General features: G+C 46.5%; 1 protein-coding gene across 4 annotated transcripts in view; it reads right to left on the minus strand.

The window, feature by feature from the left end:
* The window catches only part of ctdspl3 (CTD (carboxy-terminal domain, RNA polymerase II, polypeptide A) small phosphatase like 3), a 33249-nt gene extending 11799 nt beyond the window's left edge, over positions 1-21450 (minus strand). Inside the window, exons 1-7 of one of the 4 annotated variants that reach the window (XM_056277157.1) lie at positions 21340-21450; positions 13850-13940; positions 13557-13697; positions 11774-11882; positions 8362-8473; positions 8178-8264; positions 7748-7810 (exon numbers count right to left, since the gene is read on the minus strand). In XM_056277157.1, coding sequence (XP_056133132.1) covers positions 7748-7810; positions 8178-8264; positions 8362-8473; positions 11774-11882; positions 13557-13697; positions 13850-13922 — 585 coding nt within the window. In that variant the 5' untranslated portion in view covers positions 13923-13940; positions 21340-21450. Of the gene's footprint in view, positions 1-7747; positions 7811-8177; positions 8265-8361; positions 8474-11773; positions 11883-13556; positions 13698-13828; positions 13941-20011; positions 20465-21339 lie in introns of those variants that run through there. The other 3 variants (XM_056277156.1, XM_056277155.1, XM_056277154.1) reach the window with 3 other exon arrangements.
* Positions 21451-21826: the final 376 nt, after the last annotated feature.

A 21826-nucleotide genomic window follows, 5' to 3' on the forward strand; every position in this document is an offset into this window, starting at 1 on the left:
GCTGAATTAGATTGTCTACGCATGAACGCTAACATTAGCTAGTTTTTAACTTTTGCCTTAAGTCACATTTTAGCTAACTAATGTTAGCGAGCTAAAGCTAACGTTTGCCTTACCTAACATTAGCCAACTAATGTTAGCTAGCTGATAGCACACCCTTTCATTTCCAGTGTTGGCTAAATAGCTAGCTACTAGCTGTGCCTATGGCTTGGCATTTCATTACCAATATAAAATATTATATTCTTTAGCCAAAAGAATTGGGTGGTCTTGCATTACCCAACTTTTTTTTTTTTTTTTTACTATTGGGCTGCAAATATTCTCAGTATTTTGCACTGGTGTCATACTAACAGTCAACCCCCACCGTGGCTGCAGATTGAGGATGCCTCATGCAGTTCCTCCTCCCTGTTGTCCCTCTTGTGCCTCCCCCTGGCATTATCGTCTCAATCATGCTCTAGTTATATAATAGTTAAAAACTGTCTCAAGATTTGGACTCAATTCAGACGTCACTTCGGATTCCAGGCGATACCTCTTTCATCCCCTGTACACTCCAACCCTCTGTTACTGATAGGGCTTTTGCAACCTGGGCAGACCATGGAATTGCTTTTGTGAGGAATCTTTACATTGATGGCATATTTGCATCCTTTGATCAGCTAACCACGCCATTTAACCTGCAGAGGACCCACTTCTTCAGATACTTGCAAATACTTGCATACTTGCAAATCTGAGACTTTATTTGCAATCACTTCCCTGCTATCCCTCCTTCCACCTTGGTCGACACCATTCTTAATGTTAGTCCTTACCTCAAAGGTACTAATTTAAAGATATACAACACTCTACTCACATATAATTTGAAGATGGCCGCCATAAGGCTTGCCCCGGTTCCTGCTCTGCTGCTGTGTCTTGCACTTTTGTCTATGGTTTATGTCAGAAAAGCATCATATCTATGGAAACACAACCGCGAGGAGTTGCTGTACATCATTTGGCAATTTGGGACTATCTGCCAACATTCCAGAGGATATACTGGTTGTAAACAACACCACAAAATACACCTAGCACAGGGAGATGGAGAAAAGGGGTGTTTCTCCAGGTTCGGGAGACGGTCCTATTGGCCCCCACTACCAGCACTGATCTTATCCAATGTGTGATCCCTCAAAAATAAAATGAATGAACTTTTGTCATTAACACAAACCGACAGAGACTACAGAGACTGCTCAATCTTCTGCTTTACGGAAACATGGCTGGATCAATCGGTCCCTGATCTAGCGGTAACCACCCCTTGCTTCACTATCTTCAGAGCCGACAGGTCAGTCAAACTCTCATAGTCAAAAAAAGGTTGAGGTATTTGCCTCATGGTTAATAAGCGCTAGTGCAAAAACTCAACAATCCTTTGTCACTATTGCTCTTATGACCTTGAATTCATCAGTTTGAAATGCAGACTATATTACCCTCCGAGAGAATTCACTTCAATTGTATTAGTTGCTGTTAACATTCCACCACAAGTTAATGCTAACACAGCCATGAGCGAACTCTCACAACACATTTCCTATGTTGAAAACTCCAACCCTGACATGTCTGTCATCGTGTTAGGTGATTTCAACCATACGAATCTGTCCCTCGAACTACCTAACTATGAGCAACAAGTCACTTGCCATAGCAGAGAAAACAAAACATTGGATCACTGCCTCATCTCAATTTTGAATGCTTACTGTGCATTTTTGAGGGCTCCACTGGGGAAGTCCGACCACGCTGTGTTACTCCTCACCCAAAAATACAGACAAAAGCTTAAAACCATCAAGAAAACCTCCAATCTGTCAGGTCCTGGTCCATGGATACCACTGAAACACCGAGGGTGCTTTGAATGCACTAACTGGAATATATTTAGTGCAGCTCGCGACTCCCTCGATGAACTCACTGACACAGTGATATCATACATCACATTCTGCGAGGAGATGTGCATCCCTACCAAAACAGTGACATTGTATGGCAGTAAGAAACCCTGGTTCTCTAAAGAATTACAACTCCTACACAAAGAAAAGAACCGGGCATACAAAAACGGAAACAGGGATCAGTATAGAGCAGCCAAGTACAAGTTGCATGCTGCAATAAGAAAAGCAAAGTCTAGCTACGCAACAAAACTCGAACAACAATTATTTTCCAGTAACTCCAGATCAACATGGAAAAATCTCAAGGAAATGGCAGATTACAAAAAACGCCCCTGCTCCCCTCCAGATAATGACCATAACCTCCTAGATAAATTAAATAAGTTTTATGCAAGGTTTGAAAAACCTATTCCACCAGCCATCCCCCCTATTCCCACTCCAATGCCAGCCTTCTGCATCCAGGAGGATGAGGTGAAAGCAACGTTCAAGAAGCTGAACATTAGGAAAGCAGCAGGGCCAGATGGCATCAGTCCTGCTTTGTTGAGCCACTGTGCAGCACTATTAGCCCCAATATTTTCCACCATATTTAACACCTCTCTATGCCAATGTACAGTCCCACAGTGCTTTAAACTCTCTACCATCATTCCTGTGCCAAAGTCCTCAAAGATCACCTGCCTCAATGACTTCAGACCAGTTGCCCTAACATCTGTGGTCATGAAAGCATTTGAGCATATCATTCTGTCACACTTGAAATCTTGCACCTCCTCAATGATGGACCCATATCAGTTTGCCTAAAGCCAACCGGTCTGCTGAGGGTGCAGTTAACATAGCTTTCTACCATGCCCTGCAACACCTGGAATCACCAAACACGTATGCATGCATCCTGTTCACAGACTTTAGTTCCGCCTTAAACTCCATCAACCCACTCAAACTTTTTACCATACCCTTGGATATGAACACTGACCCAGCCATATGCCACTGGATTTGGAGCTTCCTGTGGAACAGGCCACAGAGTGAAGGTTAATAACCTAACCTCACACCCTCTTACCCTCAGTTAAGGTGCTCCTCAGGGCTGTGTTCTCTCCCCCTGGCTCTTCTCACTTTACACCACCCACTTTACATCCACATATAGCTCTGTGAAAATAATAAAATACGCACACGACACAACCATTGTAGGCCTAATCTCCAACAATGATGAAACCCAGTACTGCACTGAAGTGGACCAAGCTGTCACTTGGTGTGCAAACAACCACCTTCTGCTTAATACAGCCAAAACCCAAGAACTCATTATTGACTTCTGATGCATGCCAAATCCTAAAACACCCATACAAATGAACGGAGACCCCATCACCACCACCGAATCTTTTAAATTCCTTGGAACATACATCAGCAATAACCTGAAGTGGAAAATTAACACAGAACATATCATTGCAAAAGCCCAACAACGACTTTACTTTCTGAGGCAGCTTAAAAAATACTGGATCAAACATCAACTGCTCATTTCGTTTTACTCAGCCATTATCAAATCCATCATAATATCTTCTATTACAGTATGGTACAGTGGCATGGACAGTCAAACACGGAACAAATTGCAGCGGATTGTCAACAAGGCATCTAAAATCATAGGCAACCCACTCCCCTCAGTTGAATCTCCACCTACTAACAGGACTATAAAGCAAGCAAAGATCATCTCCAACCCCTCACACCCTGCTCATCACCTCTTCCAGGTCCTTCCCTCAGAGAGGTGCTACAGGTCACTGTCCACTAAGACTAAACGCTTCCCCAAGTTTTTTACACCCTAGCCATCAGGACTCTGAATTCCTCCCTATAGTCCCCTCCTCACATACCATTGGCATAAATATCACCATTCACCCAATTGTTATGTGTGATATGTTTATTTCTGTTATTGTGTAACTGTATTGTTCGTGATAATATGTGGAGCGTCTGTTGTTGTACATGTATGTATTGTGCTGCAGAGTTCGTTTACCAAAAACAAATTCGACTGGCCTTGGTCGTGTGGCTAATAAAACAATCTAATCTAATCTAATGCCAACCCTCGTCCTCTGATCATTTACACAGGACTTGGTCTGAGGATCTCAATATTGAAATAGAGCCTGAGGTCTGGCAGTCAGTTTTGAGGCAGGTCCACACATCGTCTATTTGTGCCCATCATGGGGTTTTACAGTGTAAGGTGGTTCACAGAGAGCACTGGTATAAAAGCAAACTGGCTCACATTTACCCAGGAACTGATCCAAACTGTGATAAATGTCACTCAGGACCAGCTAATCTCATCCACATGTTCTGGGCTTGTCCTGCACTGTCCTTGTTTGAGAAGTCGGTTTTTGATTCTCTTTCAGCTAGCACATCTACTTATATCCACCCCTCTCCTTTAGTTGCTCTGTTTGGTGTCCTACCCACTGGCCACTCATTGTCATCCTATTTTGCGGAACTTGTAGCTTTTCTCACATTATTAGCAAGGCGTGTTATTCTGATGCACTGGAAGAGCCCTCACCCCCCCTCTCATACCAATTGGATAAAGGATGCCCTATCCTTTGTGAAGTTGGAAAAAATTAAACACTCCCTTCATGGCTCTAATAGACAATTTTATAAAATCTGGCAATCCTTCCTGGGACATGTCAGGTACCTCCAACTGGATTTTGTCCCCATTGACTAGGTACCCCCCCTGCACTATACCAACATCTTGCTCTCCCTGGCTGAGCCCTATTTTCCCCATATAAAAAGCACACAGTATGTATAGTAAGTTACTGTCACCAAATTGTCTTGTTTTGTCTTTAAAGTTTTTTGTTGCCTTCTTTTAAAAATTAGGTATGCGTGTTGTTGTATGTGTTGAAAATCTTATAAGTAAATCATATTCAAAAAAATATTGTATTATTTAATGTTGGCAAACACTGGTGCTCAGTCATGATCAGTGAGACAATGGAGGATTAGTTGATGTAGAGATATGTTTTGACATCAATAGAGTCTATTATTTCATTTTAATAGTCTTTTGTGTATCTGTGAATGTTCTAATTCACAGACAAATCTTTTGTGTGGCTGTGGTGGTTTAGTTAGTCTTTTGCATTTTATAATAGGCACCCCGTTTGTATTCACTCAGGAATGCAGGAGTTTTACCTGGTTGGGTAATTGAACAATATCAAAATCAATGTGTGCTGAAGGCTGATTTAATTGTATTAGTTTAAATGTATCATTGAGGGAAGACAGGAAGACATGGAAACAGCCGATCCACTGTGGCGACCCCTAATGGGAGCAGCTGAAAGTAGTAGTTTAAATATATCATGACTTTATTGAACTCGGATTAGATTTCATTCAGTCAACATGAGCAAGGGGAGAAATGTCTTTATGCATGCTCAATAATCCAGGTAAGAAAATCAAAGTTGAATCAGTTCATCTGGATATGTTTATTGACAGATTATGTTTAAACACTCATCTAAGTGACCTCTTCAGTCTAACCTGACTGCAGGTATCCCGACTTTTATAAACAATACAGTTGCGTAACAACTGAAACCAACGATCAGTTTCATATGCAAATATGAGCGTGACCATTAACTAGAGTTTCAATGGCCACGTGTACTATTCACAGAGGATTTGGAAATGTTTGCTATCACAACATTGTAAGATGGCGAGAGATGTACTCTTAGGTCCCCAAAAGTTAGACACTAGCTAACGTTAGCATTCATCCGTAGACAATCTAATTCAGCGAATCTGAAATTAAGAAAGTAAAGCACAATGCATGCGAGCCACTGCAGTGATGATCACCACCTAGCCATTGGTTCAGATTTGTGGATGACACCTGGGTTAGAATTAAATCACAGGATGTACCACAGTTCAGCGACTACATTAACTCTGTGGACAACCACATCAAATTCACCAGGGAGGATGTGAAAAATTACAGTTTCCTTAGACTGTGAAATTGCAATTGGTGAAGGGGGACATTTGATTGTTGATGTTTACCATAAACCTACACATACTGATCAGTACTTAAGGTTTGACTCATCATCCACTGGAACACAAACTAGGAGCCATCAGGACATTGTACCACCGAGCTGACATGTCCCCACTGACACAGCATCTGGGGAAGGGGAGAAATCCCACATTAAACAGGCCCTGGTTAAGTGTGGTTATCCTAACTGTGTGTTTGTCAAAGCCAGGAAGATGCCCAAGCAGTGCACCAGCCAATCATAAATAAACCAGGGGTGATTCCATATGTGGCGGAGTGTCTGAAAAGTTGAGCGCATATTTTCCGAACACCGCGTCTCAGTTGCTTTCAAACCCCAAAACACACTGCATCAGAAATTGGTCCACCCCAAGGATCGGCTACCCCAGCACAAACAGCAATATAGTGTACACTGTTAAGTGCCAGGAGGATTGCTGTGACTTGTACATTCTGGAAACTAGACAGACACTGGCCAAGAGGATGGCACAACACATCCCTGAACAGAAGGGGAGGGGGGGGCTAAGAGTACGTCTGTTGCCATCCTACAATGCTGTGATTACAAACATTGCCAAATCCTCTGTCAATAGTACACATGGCCATTGAAATGGTTATTAATGGACATGCTTATATTTGCATATGAAACTGATCATTTGTTTCAGTTGTTATGCAACTGATTGTTTTTAAGTGTGGGGATACCTGCAGTCAGTTTAGACTGAAGAGGTCATTTAGATGAGTGATGAAATGTGTATCTGTCAACAAACATTGTATCCAGATGAACCGATTCAACCTTCTTTGATTTTCTTACCTGAATTTACTGAATTACTGAAAGGTATCTGTTGATAAACATATCCAGATGAACTGATTCAACTTTCCGTGCAAGAGGAGAGGAGATATCCAGCACTTTTCATTGTGCTAAAAAAAAAACAAAAAAAACCCCAAAAACATTGAAACTTGTAAGAATTGGGACTTAGAGATGATAATGCAGCCTGTATTTTTTGTGGTCGTCATGCAGGCTTAATACTGGGCAGTATAGTATGGGTAATGGTGAGTTTTACATTTATGTGTACTTGTATTAAGGAAGCAGAGGGAGGTCAGAATGACAGTCAGCAGGCAGGAAGAGGTCAAGAGGAGTGAGGACCTAGTAGCAAAGAAGTGAGCTACAAAGGAGACTGTGCTTAAAGATCCATCATACCAGATATGTAGGCAAATAGTACTTTCAGAAACTGATGGGATGCACAACAATCATACCCTACTGTGCTCAACTAATATGGTAGGCCTTTTAATAAAAGTATTGGTTACTGATGGTAAAGAAAGTTCTGGTACAGCATTGTGTGGGTCTGTGTTCCATTAGGAATGGTCCATTGTTGTGTGTTTGGGAGGGTCTGACTTGCTGGCAGTTTTGTTCTAGATTACTTTGGCCATTAGCCCTGACAAAAAAAGTTGTAGTATGGTACATGGCCCATGAGCTGGTGTTATGGATTTGATTTATCATCACCTACACACTGCAGACATTACATTAAATAAGCAAGATACAGTAAGGATAGTTAGTTCACTGAAGCCTGAAACACGGGCCTACGCTGTACTGGGTTCTCTTTATTCCCTGGAGAAAAAGTTGACCCCACCTGATTGTCACTGTATAATTCACACTATGTGCAGGAGGCACTGTGTTAGGGAATTGATTTTTACTTTGTAAATACCTTTGCAGAGTTGGGATGAATCATTCGCTCCACCATAATTTCAACAAAAATTGGACCGATGGCTACTTAGATATCATGTGTGACAGATAGATGCAGACTGATCAGTAGTGGTCAGTCCCCATCCAATTATCCCAATTGTGGGGACAAAAAGCACTATTTTCCATTATGAGACAAGACAGGAGTTTCTAAAAATGAATCAACAAACTTGCACAACATACCTCATAGAGCTTAACCACAGCTTGCAGGAACTCCTTAACATATGGTCTGAGTAGCACGTACACCTGTTGTGAAGGGAGAGGAGTGGGGAAATGACAGCAGATAAATGAGCGAATGCGAATGACTTCTTTATGGCTCTAATTCACATGGCACCTCAGGGTATCATCATCACGCTACAGTTATAGGGATTACGGTTCCTTTCCATCTACTGTCTGCTTGTAATCATGGTGATCTAGGAATTAAAGTCTCCTCTGCGGTTGCTCTCATTCCAAACTGCTCTTGATAAGACTGTCTTATAAATATTTAAAATCACTGGGATGTAGGCAAATTAATATTGCTTTTAAATGCCTTTTGGTTTTATTACAAAAAAGCTATAGACACTTTGCAAGATATAGTAGTTATAAGTAGTGAAGTACTTATGGAGATAAACACCTTGTACTGATGGTCCTGAAAGGTGACGTGAAAGGTGTACTCTGCATTCTCCAGTTTATTCAGAGAACTGAACATGAGGGTTTCATCCTGGAAACACACAACATTTTCAGGTTAGTGAATCACACCCCCCCCATCCCCTTAGTACAGTGTAAGGTAGCAGAGTACTATAACATAATATACTCACCAGATCCAACACCAGTGTGGGCTCTGGGGTGCTCCTGGTTTTGGGTGGAATATCTCTGAGACTGTGTTTGGGACACTGGGACCGGGACGGAATGTTCTTGATAAAAGTAAAGCTGGAATGTAAATTTTAAAAAAATCATTTGACTCTAAAACAGGTGAGAAGAGAGAGGTTAAATGTATACATGTATGTGTGAATAGACAAAGGCATATGATATGTTTAGCTCTAGCTATGTGGGAATCAATTCTATAACCATAAACCAATATCATTAGGTCTACTTAAATGTACACCAATTCTCCATTAATTGATTAAGTTATTGATCTTATTTGATAATCATTAAAAGCTATACAAGAGAGCACTCTTGCCAAGAAACAGTCAAAGAATTAATATTTGTATTACAAGTGAAACCCAGCCACTGAGGACACACAAGCCATTGCATTCTTAGTGCCGGTCCCAAGCCCAGATAAATGGGGGGGGGGGGTTGTGTTAGGAAGGGCATCCGGCATACAATCCAGTGAAAACTATGCTACTGTTGGGCGAAGGAAAGGAGAGGGGGAGGGCATGTCCAGAGGCAGCGGGAGAGGAGAAGGGTAGGAGTGTGGAGGTGAGAGTCGGAAATTTGAATGGTGGCACTATGACTGGTAAAGGGAGAGAGCTGGCTGATATGATGGAGAGAAGGAAGGTAGATACTTATACTGTGTGTGCAAGAGAACAGGTGGAAGGGGAGTAAGGCCAGGAGAATCAGAGGTGGGTTCAAACTCTTCTACCATGGTGCGGATGGGAGGAGAAATGGGGTAGGGGTAATTCTGAAGGAAGAGTATATCAAGAGTGTGTTGGGAGGTGAAGCGAGTGTCAGACAGAGTGATGAGTATGAAGCTGGAAATCAAAGGCATGATGACGAATGTTCTCAACGCATACGCCCCCCAAGTTGGGTGTGAGATGGAAGAGAAAGAAGAATTCTGGAGTGAGTTGGATGAAGTGGTGGAGAGTGTATCCAAAGAGGAGAGAGTAGTGATTGCAGTGGACTTCAATGGGCATGTTGGTGAAGGAAACGGGGTGATGAGGTGATGGGTAGGTATGGTGTCAAAGAGAGGAATGTGGAAGGACAGATGGTGGTGGATTTTGCAAAAAGGATGGAAATAGCTGTGGTGAATACACATTTCAAGAAGAAATACAGGGTGATGTATAAGAGTGGAGGAAAGTGCACACAGGTGGACTATATCTTATGCAGGAGGCACGACCTGAAAGGGATTGGAGGCTACAAGGTGGTGACAGGGGAGAATGTAGCTAGGCAGCATCTGATGGTGGTCTGTAGGATGGTTTTGGAGATCAAGAGGAAGAGAGTGAAGGCAGAGCCAAGGATCAAATGGTGGAAGTTGAAGAAGGAAGACTGTTGTGTGGAGTTCAGGGAGGAGTTAAGACAGACACTGGGTGGTGATAAAGAGTTGCTGGATGGCTGGGCAACCACTGCAGAAATAGTGAGGGAGACAGCTAGGACGGTACTTAGTGTGTCATCTGGAAAGATGAAGGAAGACAAGGAGACTAGGTGGTGGAATAAGGAAGTATAGGAAAGTATACAGAGGAAGAGGCTGGCAAATAAGAAGAGGGCTAGTCAGAGAGATGAAGAAAGTCGACAGGAGTATAAGGAGATGCAGCGTAAAGTGAAGAGAGAGATGGCAAAGGCAAAGGAAAAGGCGTATGGTGAGTTGTATAAGAGATTGGACACTAAGCAAGGAGGAAAGGACTTGTACCGATTGGTTAGACGGAGGGACTGAGCTGGGAAGGATGTACAGCAGGTTAGGGTGTTGGATAGATGTAGAAATATACTGACAAGTGAGAAGAGTGTATTGAGAAGGTGGAAGGAGTACTTTGAGGGGCTGATGAATGAAGAAAACGAGAGAGAGAGAGAGAGAGAAAAGGTTGGATGATGAGGAGACAGTGAATCAGGAAGTGCAGTGGATTAGCAAGGATGAAGTGAGGGCAACTATGAAGAGGATGAAGAGTGGAAAGGCGGTTGGTCCAGATGACATTATCTGTGGAGGCTTGGAGATGTTTAGGAGAGATGGCAGTGGAGTTTTTAACTAGATTTAACTACACAATCTTAGAAAGTGAGAGAATGCCTGAGGAGTGGAGAAGAAGCGTATTTTTCCGATTTTCAAGAATGAGAGTGATGTACAGAGCTTTAGTAACGACAGAGGTATAAAGTTGATCAGCCACAGCATGAAGATATGGGAAAGAGTAGTGGAAGCTAGGTTAAGAGGAGAGGTCATGATTAGTGAGCAGCAGTATGTTTCATGTCATGAAAGAGCACTACAAATACGATGTTTGCTTTGAGAATGTTTGTTGATGGAGAAGTATAGAGAAGGTCAGAAGGAGTTACATGCGTCTTTCTGGATTTAGAGAAAGCATATGACAGGGTACCAAGAGAGGAGATGTGTTATTGCATGAGGAAGTCAGGAGTGGCAGGGAAGTATGTAAGAGTGGTGCAGGATATGTATGAGGGCAGTGTGATAGTGGTTAGGTGTGCTGTAGGAATGACGGCTGGGTTCAAGCTGAAGGTGGGATTACATCAAAGACAGGTTGACGGACAAGATCAGGCAGCAGTCTTCATGGACTATGATGTTCGCGGATGACATTGTGATCTGTAGCGAGAGTAGGTTGCAGGTTGAGGAGAGCCTGGAGAGGTGGAGGTACGCACCGGAGAGAAGAGGAATGAAAGTCAGTAGGAGCAAGACGGAATACATATGCGCGAGTGAGAGGGAGGACAGTGAAATGGTGAGGATGCAAGGAGTAGAGGTGACGAAGGTGAATGAGTTTAAATACTTGAGGTCAACTGTTCAAAGTAACAGCGAGTGTAGAAGAGAGGCGAAGAAAAGTACAGACAGGGTGGAGAAGAGTGTTAGGAGTGATTTGCGACAGAAGGGTACCAGCAAGAGTTAAAGGGAGCACTTTAAAGACCAGCTATGTTGTATGGTTTGGAGACAAAGCAAGAGAGCCAAGATTTAGACGGTTTGGACATGTGTGGAGGAGATATGCTGGGTATATTGGGAGAAGGATGCTAAAGATGGAGCTGCCAGGGAAGAGAAAAAGAGGAAGGCCAAAGAGGAGGTTTATGGATGTGGTGAGGGAGGACATACAGGTAGCTGGCATGACAGAGGAAGATGCAGAGGACAGGAAGAGATGGAAAAGGATGATCCGCTGTGGTGACCCCTAACGGGAGCAGCCAAAAGATTACAAGCCATGTACCAATTTCAGTTAGGAATGGTATCCTACTTAAATACAAACACAGCTTCTCACCCAAGTTAGGAGAAACCCCAAGTAAAATACCTGGGATATTTGGGTTAGTGCTGATAGTGGCAGAAACATTGAAACCCCTGGCTTGAGGGAAAAAAAACAACTACACAAGGAAACTTACGGGCTGAAGATGTCATTGTCCTCATCAACTAGGTGGTCAATGGTGTTGTATCCAAAGACACACTGCTGTGGACTCAACGTGTCCCCTCTGGAACTGGGACTCTTCACATCTGGACCAAGGGAAATTGGACATGAATACCGAGAGATGAGAGGACTTCCCAGTACTGTACGAGCCGATCACTTGTGGTGTGGAACAGGATACAGTTCAAAACACCAACGTCTTCCGAGGTGTTGGCAACTTTCAACAGACCAGTATTATTTCTAGATTAAATGTTTAGAATGGGAATTTGGGACATACATGTGAACCTGTGTTGTGACTGGAAGGTCTATCACCCCAGCAACTTGGTATATGACATGGTATTAAAACCACACTGATCTGCTGATGGTGAAAGCAGCAGCTGCAATTATAAAGCACTGTGCATTTACCCAGAATTTATATTTACAAACTTCACCGATACCAACTTCTTGTCAGGCTTTAGTCCCATACCAGTACTGTTGCAAAACCACAGCTCTGATCTCAAGTCACCATAAAAAGGCCAAGATGTTTACAAGCTTTAAACTTATAGGTAAAATTGTTAATTAGGATAAAACTTGACACCAGTTTTGCCGAAGAAGACAAACCCAAAACCCCAAATCTATGCATTTTCTTCATAGATTTCTTACTAAACATAGATGCACAGAACCCATTAAAAGCTAGCAAAAATGAATAAAGATACAAGCGCCACATCTAACTGCATTTAGCTTTCAAGGCGCTGGGTTTAGACAAATCAAAGCATTTCAACTGTTAAGAACCTGCAGACATGAATAACAGGATCTAGGAACCTTTGCAGTCACAGCATTGTAAGATAGTGACAGAATAAGAGAATGGCACAGATGTGCTCTTACCCTAACCCCCCCTCAGTTCAGGGATGGTCGTTCCCCTCTTCACATAGATGTGCCATCTATGTGAAGAGGGGAACGTCCTGACAGGATGTACCCCTGACATTTAATTTTTTCTTCTGAGTCATCCCGGGCACTGCTCCACCCCCTCTCCAATCTGGGGAGGGCTGCAGATTGCCACATGCCTCCACTGATACATGTGGTGTCGCCAGCTGCTTCTTTTCACCTGACAGTGAGTTTCGCTAGGGGGACGTAGCATGTGGGAGGATCACGCTATTCCCCCCAGTTCCCCCTCCCCCTGAACAGGTGCCCTGACCGACCAGAGGAGGCGCTAGTGCAGCAACCAGGACACGTACCTACATCTGGCTTCCCACCCGCAGACACGGCCAATTGTGCCTATAGGGACACCCAACCAAGCCAGAGGTAACACGGGGATTCAAACTGGCGATCCCCGTGTTGGTGGGCAACGGAATAGACCGCTACGCTACCCAGACGCCCCGACATTTAATTTTAACCCAGGTGACGTCCACAAATCTGAACCAATGGCTGGGTGGTGTCCCTGGATAGGACATCAGAGCCCTCTTTTCCACTTCCTCCATATACAAGTTGGCCACTGGGGAACCCATAGCACACCCATGCCTCTGCCTATAGTACTGTCCCCTGTGGGACTGGTTTGGGAATGGTTGCATTACAGCATTGTAAGATGGCCACAGATGTACTCTGAGCCACCCCCTCCCCTTTGAACGGGGAGTCAAAGAGGCCATCTATGTGAAGAGGGAATGGCCATCCCTGAACCAAGGGAGGGAGGGGGCTAAGAGTACATCTGTTACTTATGTGAGTGATGAAACGTTTCTCTGTCAACGTTGTGTCCAGATGAACGTTCTGTGAGTTGTCAATGAACTTACTCTCTTTGCTGGGAGTGAGAAAGTGCACGATTGGGGAATAGATATTTCTGGCCGTGGAGCTGCAAGGGGAGGCTGGGTCGATTTCTGCCAGTATACGGTGATGGCGCATGGTGGGCCTGACTGGAGTCTTAAAGGCCAAGTCTAAAATAGGTCAAAAGTAAATCAGGACAACACATAAACAGAGAAGTGTAGCTTATGCCAATAGATATCATACACATATATTTGTCAGGTCTTAAAAAAGTATATTGTCAGCCACTGTTCCAAACTTGTACCAGTGTCTCCATTTCCAACACCTCGCTTTCTTGCCCGGCGTAGTGCCAGAGATCGCCTCGTAGCCATAGGAATAGCTGATGGGGTAGAGTCCATATCCAAGCTCTCCTCATCCTGATCAGGGAAGTAATTATTCAAATTTTAATAAAACAGAACAATTTCAAGTCATGATTAAGGTAGCAGGCTGTTCTTACCATTCTGATGTATAATATACAGCTTCTTAGAGCATATAGAGCAGTTTCAAAGTCAAATTTTGAGTAATTATGATTTTCACATTATCTACATTTGCCACTTGCCGTATCATTTTAAACGCTTTAAAGTTGGTTCGAGTATCAAGTTGGCATGCCATCTAGTATGGGTTGTCTCTTGCAAGAAAAGGGGGTTCTAAACTTGTCACTGATACATTTCATCACTCATCTAAGTGACCGCTCTTCAGTCTAAACTGACTGTAGGTATCCCCACCCTTCAACAATACTGTTGCATAACGACCGAAACAACTTAAAAAAAAAAAGACCGAACCCAACGACCAGTTTCATATGCAATATGGTGTACACATGGCCTTCAATCGTGTGTACTGTTCAGAGGATTTGGGAATGTTTGCAATCCCAGCATTGTAAGATGGTGACAGATGTACTCTTACCCCCCCCCCCCCATTCAGGGATGGCCGTTCCCTCTTAACATAGATTACCTCTGACTCCCCGTTCAAACCAGCGTACCTCCCTATCAAGTATGTGCACATCCCCATCCATGAAAGAGTGGCCACTGACCTGTAGATGGGTAGAGGGTCAGGCCAGGATGCGTTGGCTCTCCCGTGTTGTGCCATTCTCTTATTCTGTCACCATTCTACAATGCTGTGACTGCAAACATCCCAAATCCTCTGAATAGTACACATGGCCATTGAAACTCTAGTTAACTCTTGCATACAAAACTGGTCGTTTGTTTCGGTCGTTATGCAACTATTGTTTATAAGGATTGGGATACCTGCAGTCAGTTTGGACTGAAGAGGTCACTTAGATGAGTGATGAAACGTCAATAAACATTGTATTGTGGTGACCCACATCTATATAACTAGAGACATTCACCTAAGAGGACGGTGTACCTTTAAGGGAAGAGGCGAGGGGTCAGATAATGCACTTCCGCTTCCGGTTCAGAGTTCAGTGTCGTTGTCGAATGTATGACATGCTAAGTTGGAGCTAGTAAACTACCTCGACTACGTCTACTCTCACGTCTCCTGTCTCGTTGTTTTCTAACTCCACATTGGTGACCCCGACGTGATCGAACTACTAATACGAGTATGTCTGACAACGACGACGCCGGTGCTAACAACATGGCTATTGCTAACGCTAGCATTTACACCGCTACTGTGAAGCTACCCGACTTTTGGCAGCATAATCCACGGCCGTGGTTTCAACATGTGGAAGCCCAGTTCCAGCTGAGAGGGATAACGCAGGATGCAACGCAGTACTTCCACGTAGTGGCGGCGTTAGACGCATCGACAACGGCGCGAGCAATGACGCTGTTGGAAGCTCCGCCAGCTGCTGGCAAGTACGATGCTATAAAGACATTCCTCCTGAAACTATTTGAACTGTCGGAGCTGGAGAAGGCAGACCGTTTACTGTCCCTGAATGGCCTCGGCGACGGCAAACCATCTGAGTTAATGGAAAAAATGCTGTCTGTGCTGGGATCGGCTGATCCGGCCTTTCTTTTCACACACATTTTTCTGAGGCAGCTCCCCGCACCTGTACGCACAGCACTGGCCAGTTCTCCTCTCGCCGCCTCCAAGGACTACCGTTCTCTGGCTGCTGAAGCAGACAGGGTTTTCCTGGCCAACCGGCAACAGTTTGTGCATGCCCTGCTACCCCACAAGACCGCCCCACCACCACCTGTGTACGACTATATGGACACCGCGGCTGCGGTGACAGCCCGCCGCCAACCTGACGACGGGCTCTGTTATTACCATGCCAGGTTTGGGGCAAAAGCAAAACAGTGTCGCAAACCCTGCAGTTACAGGGTTCAGGGAAACGCCAAGGCCGGCGCTCGTTAACGGCTATGGGCGCCGGCCGTGACTGCAAGCTGTTGTTCATCAGAGACTCCTTGTCGGGCCGACGGCTGCTGGTTGACTCTGGCGCTCAACGCAGCATACTACCAGCACAAGCTGTGGACACGATGACCGACAGTCACGGCCCCCAGATGGACGCCGCCAACGGCACGTCCATTCGGACGTACGGTATCAGACATGTGGACGTGTGTTTTGGCGGCCGACGTTTCGGCTGGGACTTTGTGATGGCTGCTGTATCCACCCCGCTCCTAGGTGCGGATTTCCTCTGTGCTTTCAACCTGCTGGTGGATGTTAAAAACTGTCGCGTGATTGATGCCGTCTCTTTTGCGTCATACCCCTGCACGCTTGGGGGGGCTGGAGCGCTGTGCCTCGCTAACACACTCTCCACCGGGGATCCATACCAACGCCTGCTCGCAAATTTCCCCGAGCTCACCACACCCACCTTCTCCTCGGCGGTGGCCAAGCACGGTGTGGAACATCATATCACCACAGTGGGCCCCCCAGTTTACGCCCGGGCCCGACGCCTCGACTCGGCCAAGCTCGCAATAGCCAGGGAGGAGTTTTCGACTATGGAGCGCCTCGGCATTGTCCGCCATTCTGACAGCCCGTGGGCTTCCCCTCTTCACATGGTTACTAAGGCCGACGGGGGTTGGCGCCCGTGCGGGGACTACAGTCGCCTAAACAATGCCACGACCCCCGACCGGTACCCCAAACCGCACATACAAGATTTCTCTACCCACCTGGCGGGCGCTGCCATCTATTCCAAAATCGACTTAGTGCGGGGGTATCACCAAGTGCCGGTCCACCCACTGGATGTCCCGAAAACGGCTGTCATCACACCCTTTGGGCTCTTTGAGTTCTTACGTATGCCTTTCGGCCTTCAAGGGGCGGCGCAGACGTTTCAGCGCCTTATGGATTCTGTGCTCCGCGACATGCCATTTTTGTTTGTGTACTTAGACGACATCCTCGTGGCCAGCGCGTCGGCGGAGGAACACATGACGCACCTCAGACAGCTGTTCGACAGGCTCAGCAAACACGGCCTCATCATCAACCCAGCTAAGTGTCAGTTCGGGGAGTCGTCCATCACCTTCCTCGGGCACCACATCACTCCACAGGGGGCCGTTCCCCTCCCTGCCAGGGTTGAGGCTGTCACCATGTTCCCCCGCCCCCGCACTGTACAGTCGCTGCAGGAATTCCTGGGCATGGTGAACTTTTATAACCGTTTCCTACCCCGTGCCGCCCACATCATGCGTCCCCTGTATGAGGCCCTGCGGGGTAAGAAGTCTAAGGACGAGCTGGACTGGTCTTCGGGGATGGACGAGGCTTTTGTGGCCGCCAAGACCGCGCTGGCCAACGCTGCGCTGCTAGCTCACCCGTCGCCTGCCGCCCCCATAGCCCTTACAACGGATGCCTCCGACTACGCCGTGGGGGCCGTGTGTGAGCAGTGGGTGGGGGGGGGGGGGCTGGCAGCCGTTGGCGTTCTTCAGTAAACAACTCCGTGAGAGCGAGCGCAAATACAGCACCTTTGATAGGGAACTACTGGGTCTCTTCCTCGCAACCAGACACTTTAGGTTCCTATTGGAGGGCCGACAGTTCACCGCTTTCGTGGACCACAAACCGCTGACGTTCTGTATGGCCAAAACCTCAGAACCGTGGTCTGGGCGTCAGCAGCGCCATCTCGCGGCGGTTTCCGAGTTTACCACGGACATACAACACGTGTCGGGCAAGGATAACTTCGTCGCCGACTGCCTTTCACGGGCGGTTGTTAACGCCGTTCACTTGGGACTCGACTACGCCGCTATGGCAGCGGACCAAGCCAAGGACGCGACCGTTCAAGACTACCGGTCGACCCCTACGGCGCTACGGCTGGAGGACGTGACGTTCGACGCGGCCAACACCACCCTCCTCTGTGACATCTCCACCGGTCAACCGCGCCCCCTGGTGCCTACTTCCTGGCGGCGCCGAGTTTTCGACACCGTCCACGGCCTTTCCCACCCGGGAGTGAAGGCCTTGACCAAGCTGGTGAGCGTCAAGTTCGTTTGGCCTGGGCTCCGTAAGGATGTTAGAGCCTGGGCCGGCTCGTGTGTGGCGTGCCAACGTGCATCGCCATACCAAGGCCCCTTTGGCGCCGTTTGTGGTTCCAGAGAGGCGGTTTGACCACGTCAATGTTGACCTGGTGGGTCCCCTGCCCCCCTCCCGTGGTTATACGTTCCTCCTCACTATTGTGGACAGGGCCACCAGGTGGCCAGAGGCTATTCCCTTGTCCTCCACGACGGCAGCAGAGGTAGCACGGGCATTCATCGGCTGCTGGGTGGCCCGTTTCGGCACGCCTGGTGACATCACGAGCGACCGGGGCTCCCAGTTTACCTCAGAGCTCTGGACGGCGGTCGCTGAGCACCTGGGGGTGAAGATCCACCGCACTACGGCGTACAACCCGCAGAGCAACGGACTTTGTGAGCGGTTCCATCGGGACATGAAAGCTGCTCTGCGGGCAAGCCTCACTGGCTGCGACTGGATGGACCGGCTCCCGTGGGTCATGCTCGGCCTGCGTTCGGCCCCGAAGGAAGACCTCCAGACCTCCTCCGCTGAGCTGGTGTATGGCCAGCCCCTGCGGGTTCCGGGGGAGTTTCTTCCGGATGCTACGGCTCCCTGGTCGGCCGCCTCTCACCTCAGTGCGTCCCGGAGCGCTGCCGGTGCCTTCGCTCCCGTTCCGATGTCTCAACACTGCCTCCCCCGGTCCTACGTCCCCAAGGATCTGCCATCGGCGAGGTACGTCTTCATTAGGCACGACAGCCATCGGTCCCCGCTGCAGCCCCCATACGACGGGCCTTTCCGCGTCCTGGAGGCGGGGGATAAGAACTTTGTGGTGGACATGGGGGGCAGGCCGGAGCGGGTCGCTATAGACCGTCTCAAGCCCGCTCACTTGGACATTGGGGAGCCAATGCAATTGGCCCTACCCCCGCGGCGGGGGCGCCCTCCTAGGTCGGCCCCGGCACCTGCCTCTGTTCCTGCTTCGGCCCCGCCTATGGCCCGGGTTTCGGCCCCATCTGTTTCCCCTCCTGTGAAGCGCAGCCGTTATGGCCGCAGGGTCCGCCCCCCGACTCGTCACCTGTTTTCCCCGTGACTTTGCACTATGTCATTGACTGTTCTGTTGTAGAGTCTATTTTTATGTTCATGTCTTGCGCTTTTGCTGTTTTGCATTGTTTTGTGTAGGTGAATTCTGGGGGGGCTGTGTGGTGACCCACATCTATATAACTAGAGACATTCACCTAAGAGGACGGTGTACCTTTAAGGGAAGAGGCGAGGGGTCAGATAATGCACTTCCGCTTCAGAGTTCAGTGTCGTTGTCGAATGTATGACATGCTAAATTGGAGCTAGTAAACTACCTCGACTACGTCTACTCTCACGTCTCCTTCCTCGTTGTTTTCTAACTCCACAGTATCCAGATGGACGGATTCAACCTTCTTTGATTTTCTTACCTGAATTACTGAGCATGCATAAAAACACTGTCGCCTTGATTATTACAGTCTTTATGCTTAAGAGAGAAACAGATTGGAAAGGATAAACAGCATGCGCTTTGCTGACCTACATAGACTGAGACCCTTCCACTGCTCGCACTGGGACGTTTAATCCACTCCTCCATCAATCCCAAACCAGACGCCACACGGTGCTATGTAAATCAGAGCCACCAGATAAACCAAACCCGTCATCATCCATTCATTACCCGGATGCTTGTTCACATTCAGCTTGCTTAGACGATAAACAAGGTATAGTTTAGGAATTTTGGGTGACAAGTAATTCAGTCCTATTCACTACGTTATTGTAGTTCATCGGGATGGGCGTTCCGACAGTTTAGACTGATCTCTCTACGGGCATTAAAAGGAATAAAACAAACAAACAAGCGAACAAACACGGCCACCAGTCTGTACTTCCTGAGTAGCGATGCCGATTGTTTTTTTTTTTGCGACAACGCTAGCTCAACTGGCCAGCCTGCTCCCGATAATCAAAATAATTAACTTGGAAGAAAAGTGGCGAAATGCTTCCGACGAATGCAGGTGAGGTAACGTTACAGTAACAAACTGATGTTTATAAAACCAATGAGAACCATTTCAAAACACCAGAGTACCTTAGTGTGAACCGGGTCGGTAGTCTGCTTGAGCCGCGCTGTCCTCGGTACTTTCGGCCGCCCTCCCGGATTGCCCTCTCGGATTGACGAGCACTCACTGATAGTTTTTCGAGACCTGAGTCTCATTTCTCGCTTATGAACGATAAAGCCGTCAACATGAAATGGCCAAGAACAAACACCTTAATGATGGTGAAAGCTTAAAAACAAGTGGGTCGAGTCTCTCTCTCAGCAGCAACAACAATGGCCACCAGTGTATCTTTTCACCTCCAGTGTCCATGCGCATCCTCGAGTCGAATCAGGCCCCCAGTTTAAATGTGCCGGGAGGGTTAGGTTCACTGCCGCAGATGAAGCTGTTGGGCGGTGCTTCAGATGCTTGCAGTCACAACGTGATGCTCCAGTCACGTTGCAAGACTGGCCCAATTCGATTCATTTGCCCATGAGAGCCAAGCACGCAATAATAAAAGCAAGGCGACATTAAATCTTTATTTTTGATCGTACCTACTACTACTACTACTACTTTCGGCTGTTCCCATTAGGGTTCGCCTATTTTTTTTATAATATGGCCGACGGTAAAACTGGTGGTATACGCTTGGCTGGCCAATGAAACCACTATCAAGATATCGATAGTGGTTTGAGATGGCCTGTTACTTTATCGTGTCAAAACAATTATTCAATATAGCTCTGCATTTTTTTGTGTTCTGTCCAGCTTCTTTCGTTTTTAAAAAGACATCTTTTTAACAAAAAAATAATGCGCTTTTTAATCTTTCTTCTCCCTGAGTAGCATCCTTCCTTTGTGCAATGTTACCCTATTTCTGGTGGTTAAAATTAGTTATTTACAGGGTACTTAGTTTACTTTGTTTTCATTCCTCATCCGTAATACCAGTTGATAGGCCTACGCGGTAGACCAATATCTTTTTCCTAGGCTGAATCCGGAAAGTTCCCGCCCTCAGGCGCTAGGATTGGCCAGATCTGCCTGTCAGTCAAGGCCGATGCGAACGCGCAACAAACCCAGCCCTAACCCTAGCCACACTTGCTGCGTGATTTTTTTTTCGTACCCGTTTTCCGGGAACTCTGCCTCTGATTGGCTAGTACTCGTTGAGAGAGCGTTCGCCTGGATTCCGGGAAGACCCGCCCCTACTCTATCTCTGATTGGCTAACCCTATCCCTAACCTTAACCAACCTAATCAACGGAGGCAACGAGTTGCTAGCTAACTGTTAGCCATTAGCCACGTTTGCAACCAAGCTAACTGTGCCAACTTTACAACCAAACTAACTGTAACAACGTTACGTTCCAGAACAGCCGCATCGGCGCGGGGGTGCATACATACATAGACTTCGGTGTGGGGATGAGAGGACGCCACATTCTGGTAAAGGCATCAACATCTCTTAGCAGAGGTGCTGTGACAGGCTAAAATAACATTACAGTTCTCAGACAAAACCCCAACCCCCCGGTGTGGAAAGGCTTTCAGGAAATAACCAACTACAAGAGGAAAACCCCCACCGACTAGCCAGGTCACAGAGAGAGATTACGTCACTGTTATTTTGTACTCATTTTTTCTCTTATTTTTCCACTTTTTTATGATATAGCATTTAAAAATGCATTTTAAATGACTTGGCTTTTTTTGTTTGCAACTTTAGCACCGTCTGTTCTTATTAACAAATAAATTCAGAACTTCAACAGCTTTTTTTTTAATCAGAGGCAAAGCCAGATGAATAACAACTTGGTGGCCAAAATTCACCTTAAATTGGCTGATAGTAATCTCCCTCTTGGCAAAGTAGTCTCAAGTGGTACATTTCTGTGTTGGGGGGGGGGGG

Source organism: Lampris incognitus, chromosome 3 (genome assembly GCF_029633865.1).
Source record: "Lampris incognitus isolate fLamInc1 chromosome 3, fLamInc1.hap2, whole genome shotgun sequence".
In the NCBI taxonomy this organism is placed as follows: domain Eukaryota; kingdom Metazoa; phylum Chordata; class Actinopteri; order Lampriformes; family Lampridae; genus Lampris; species Lampris incognitus.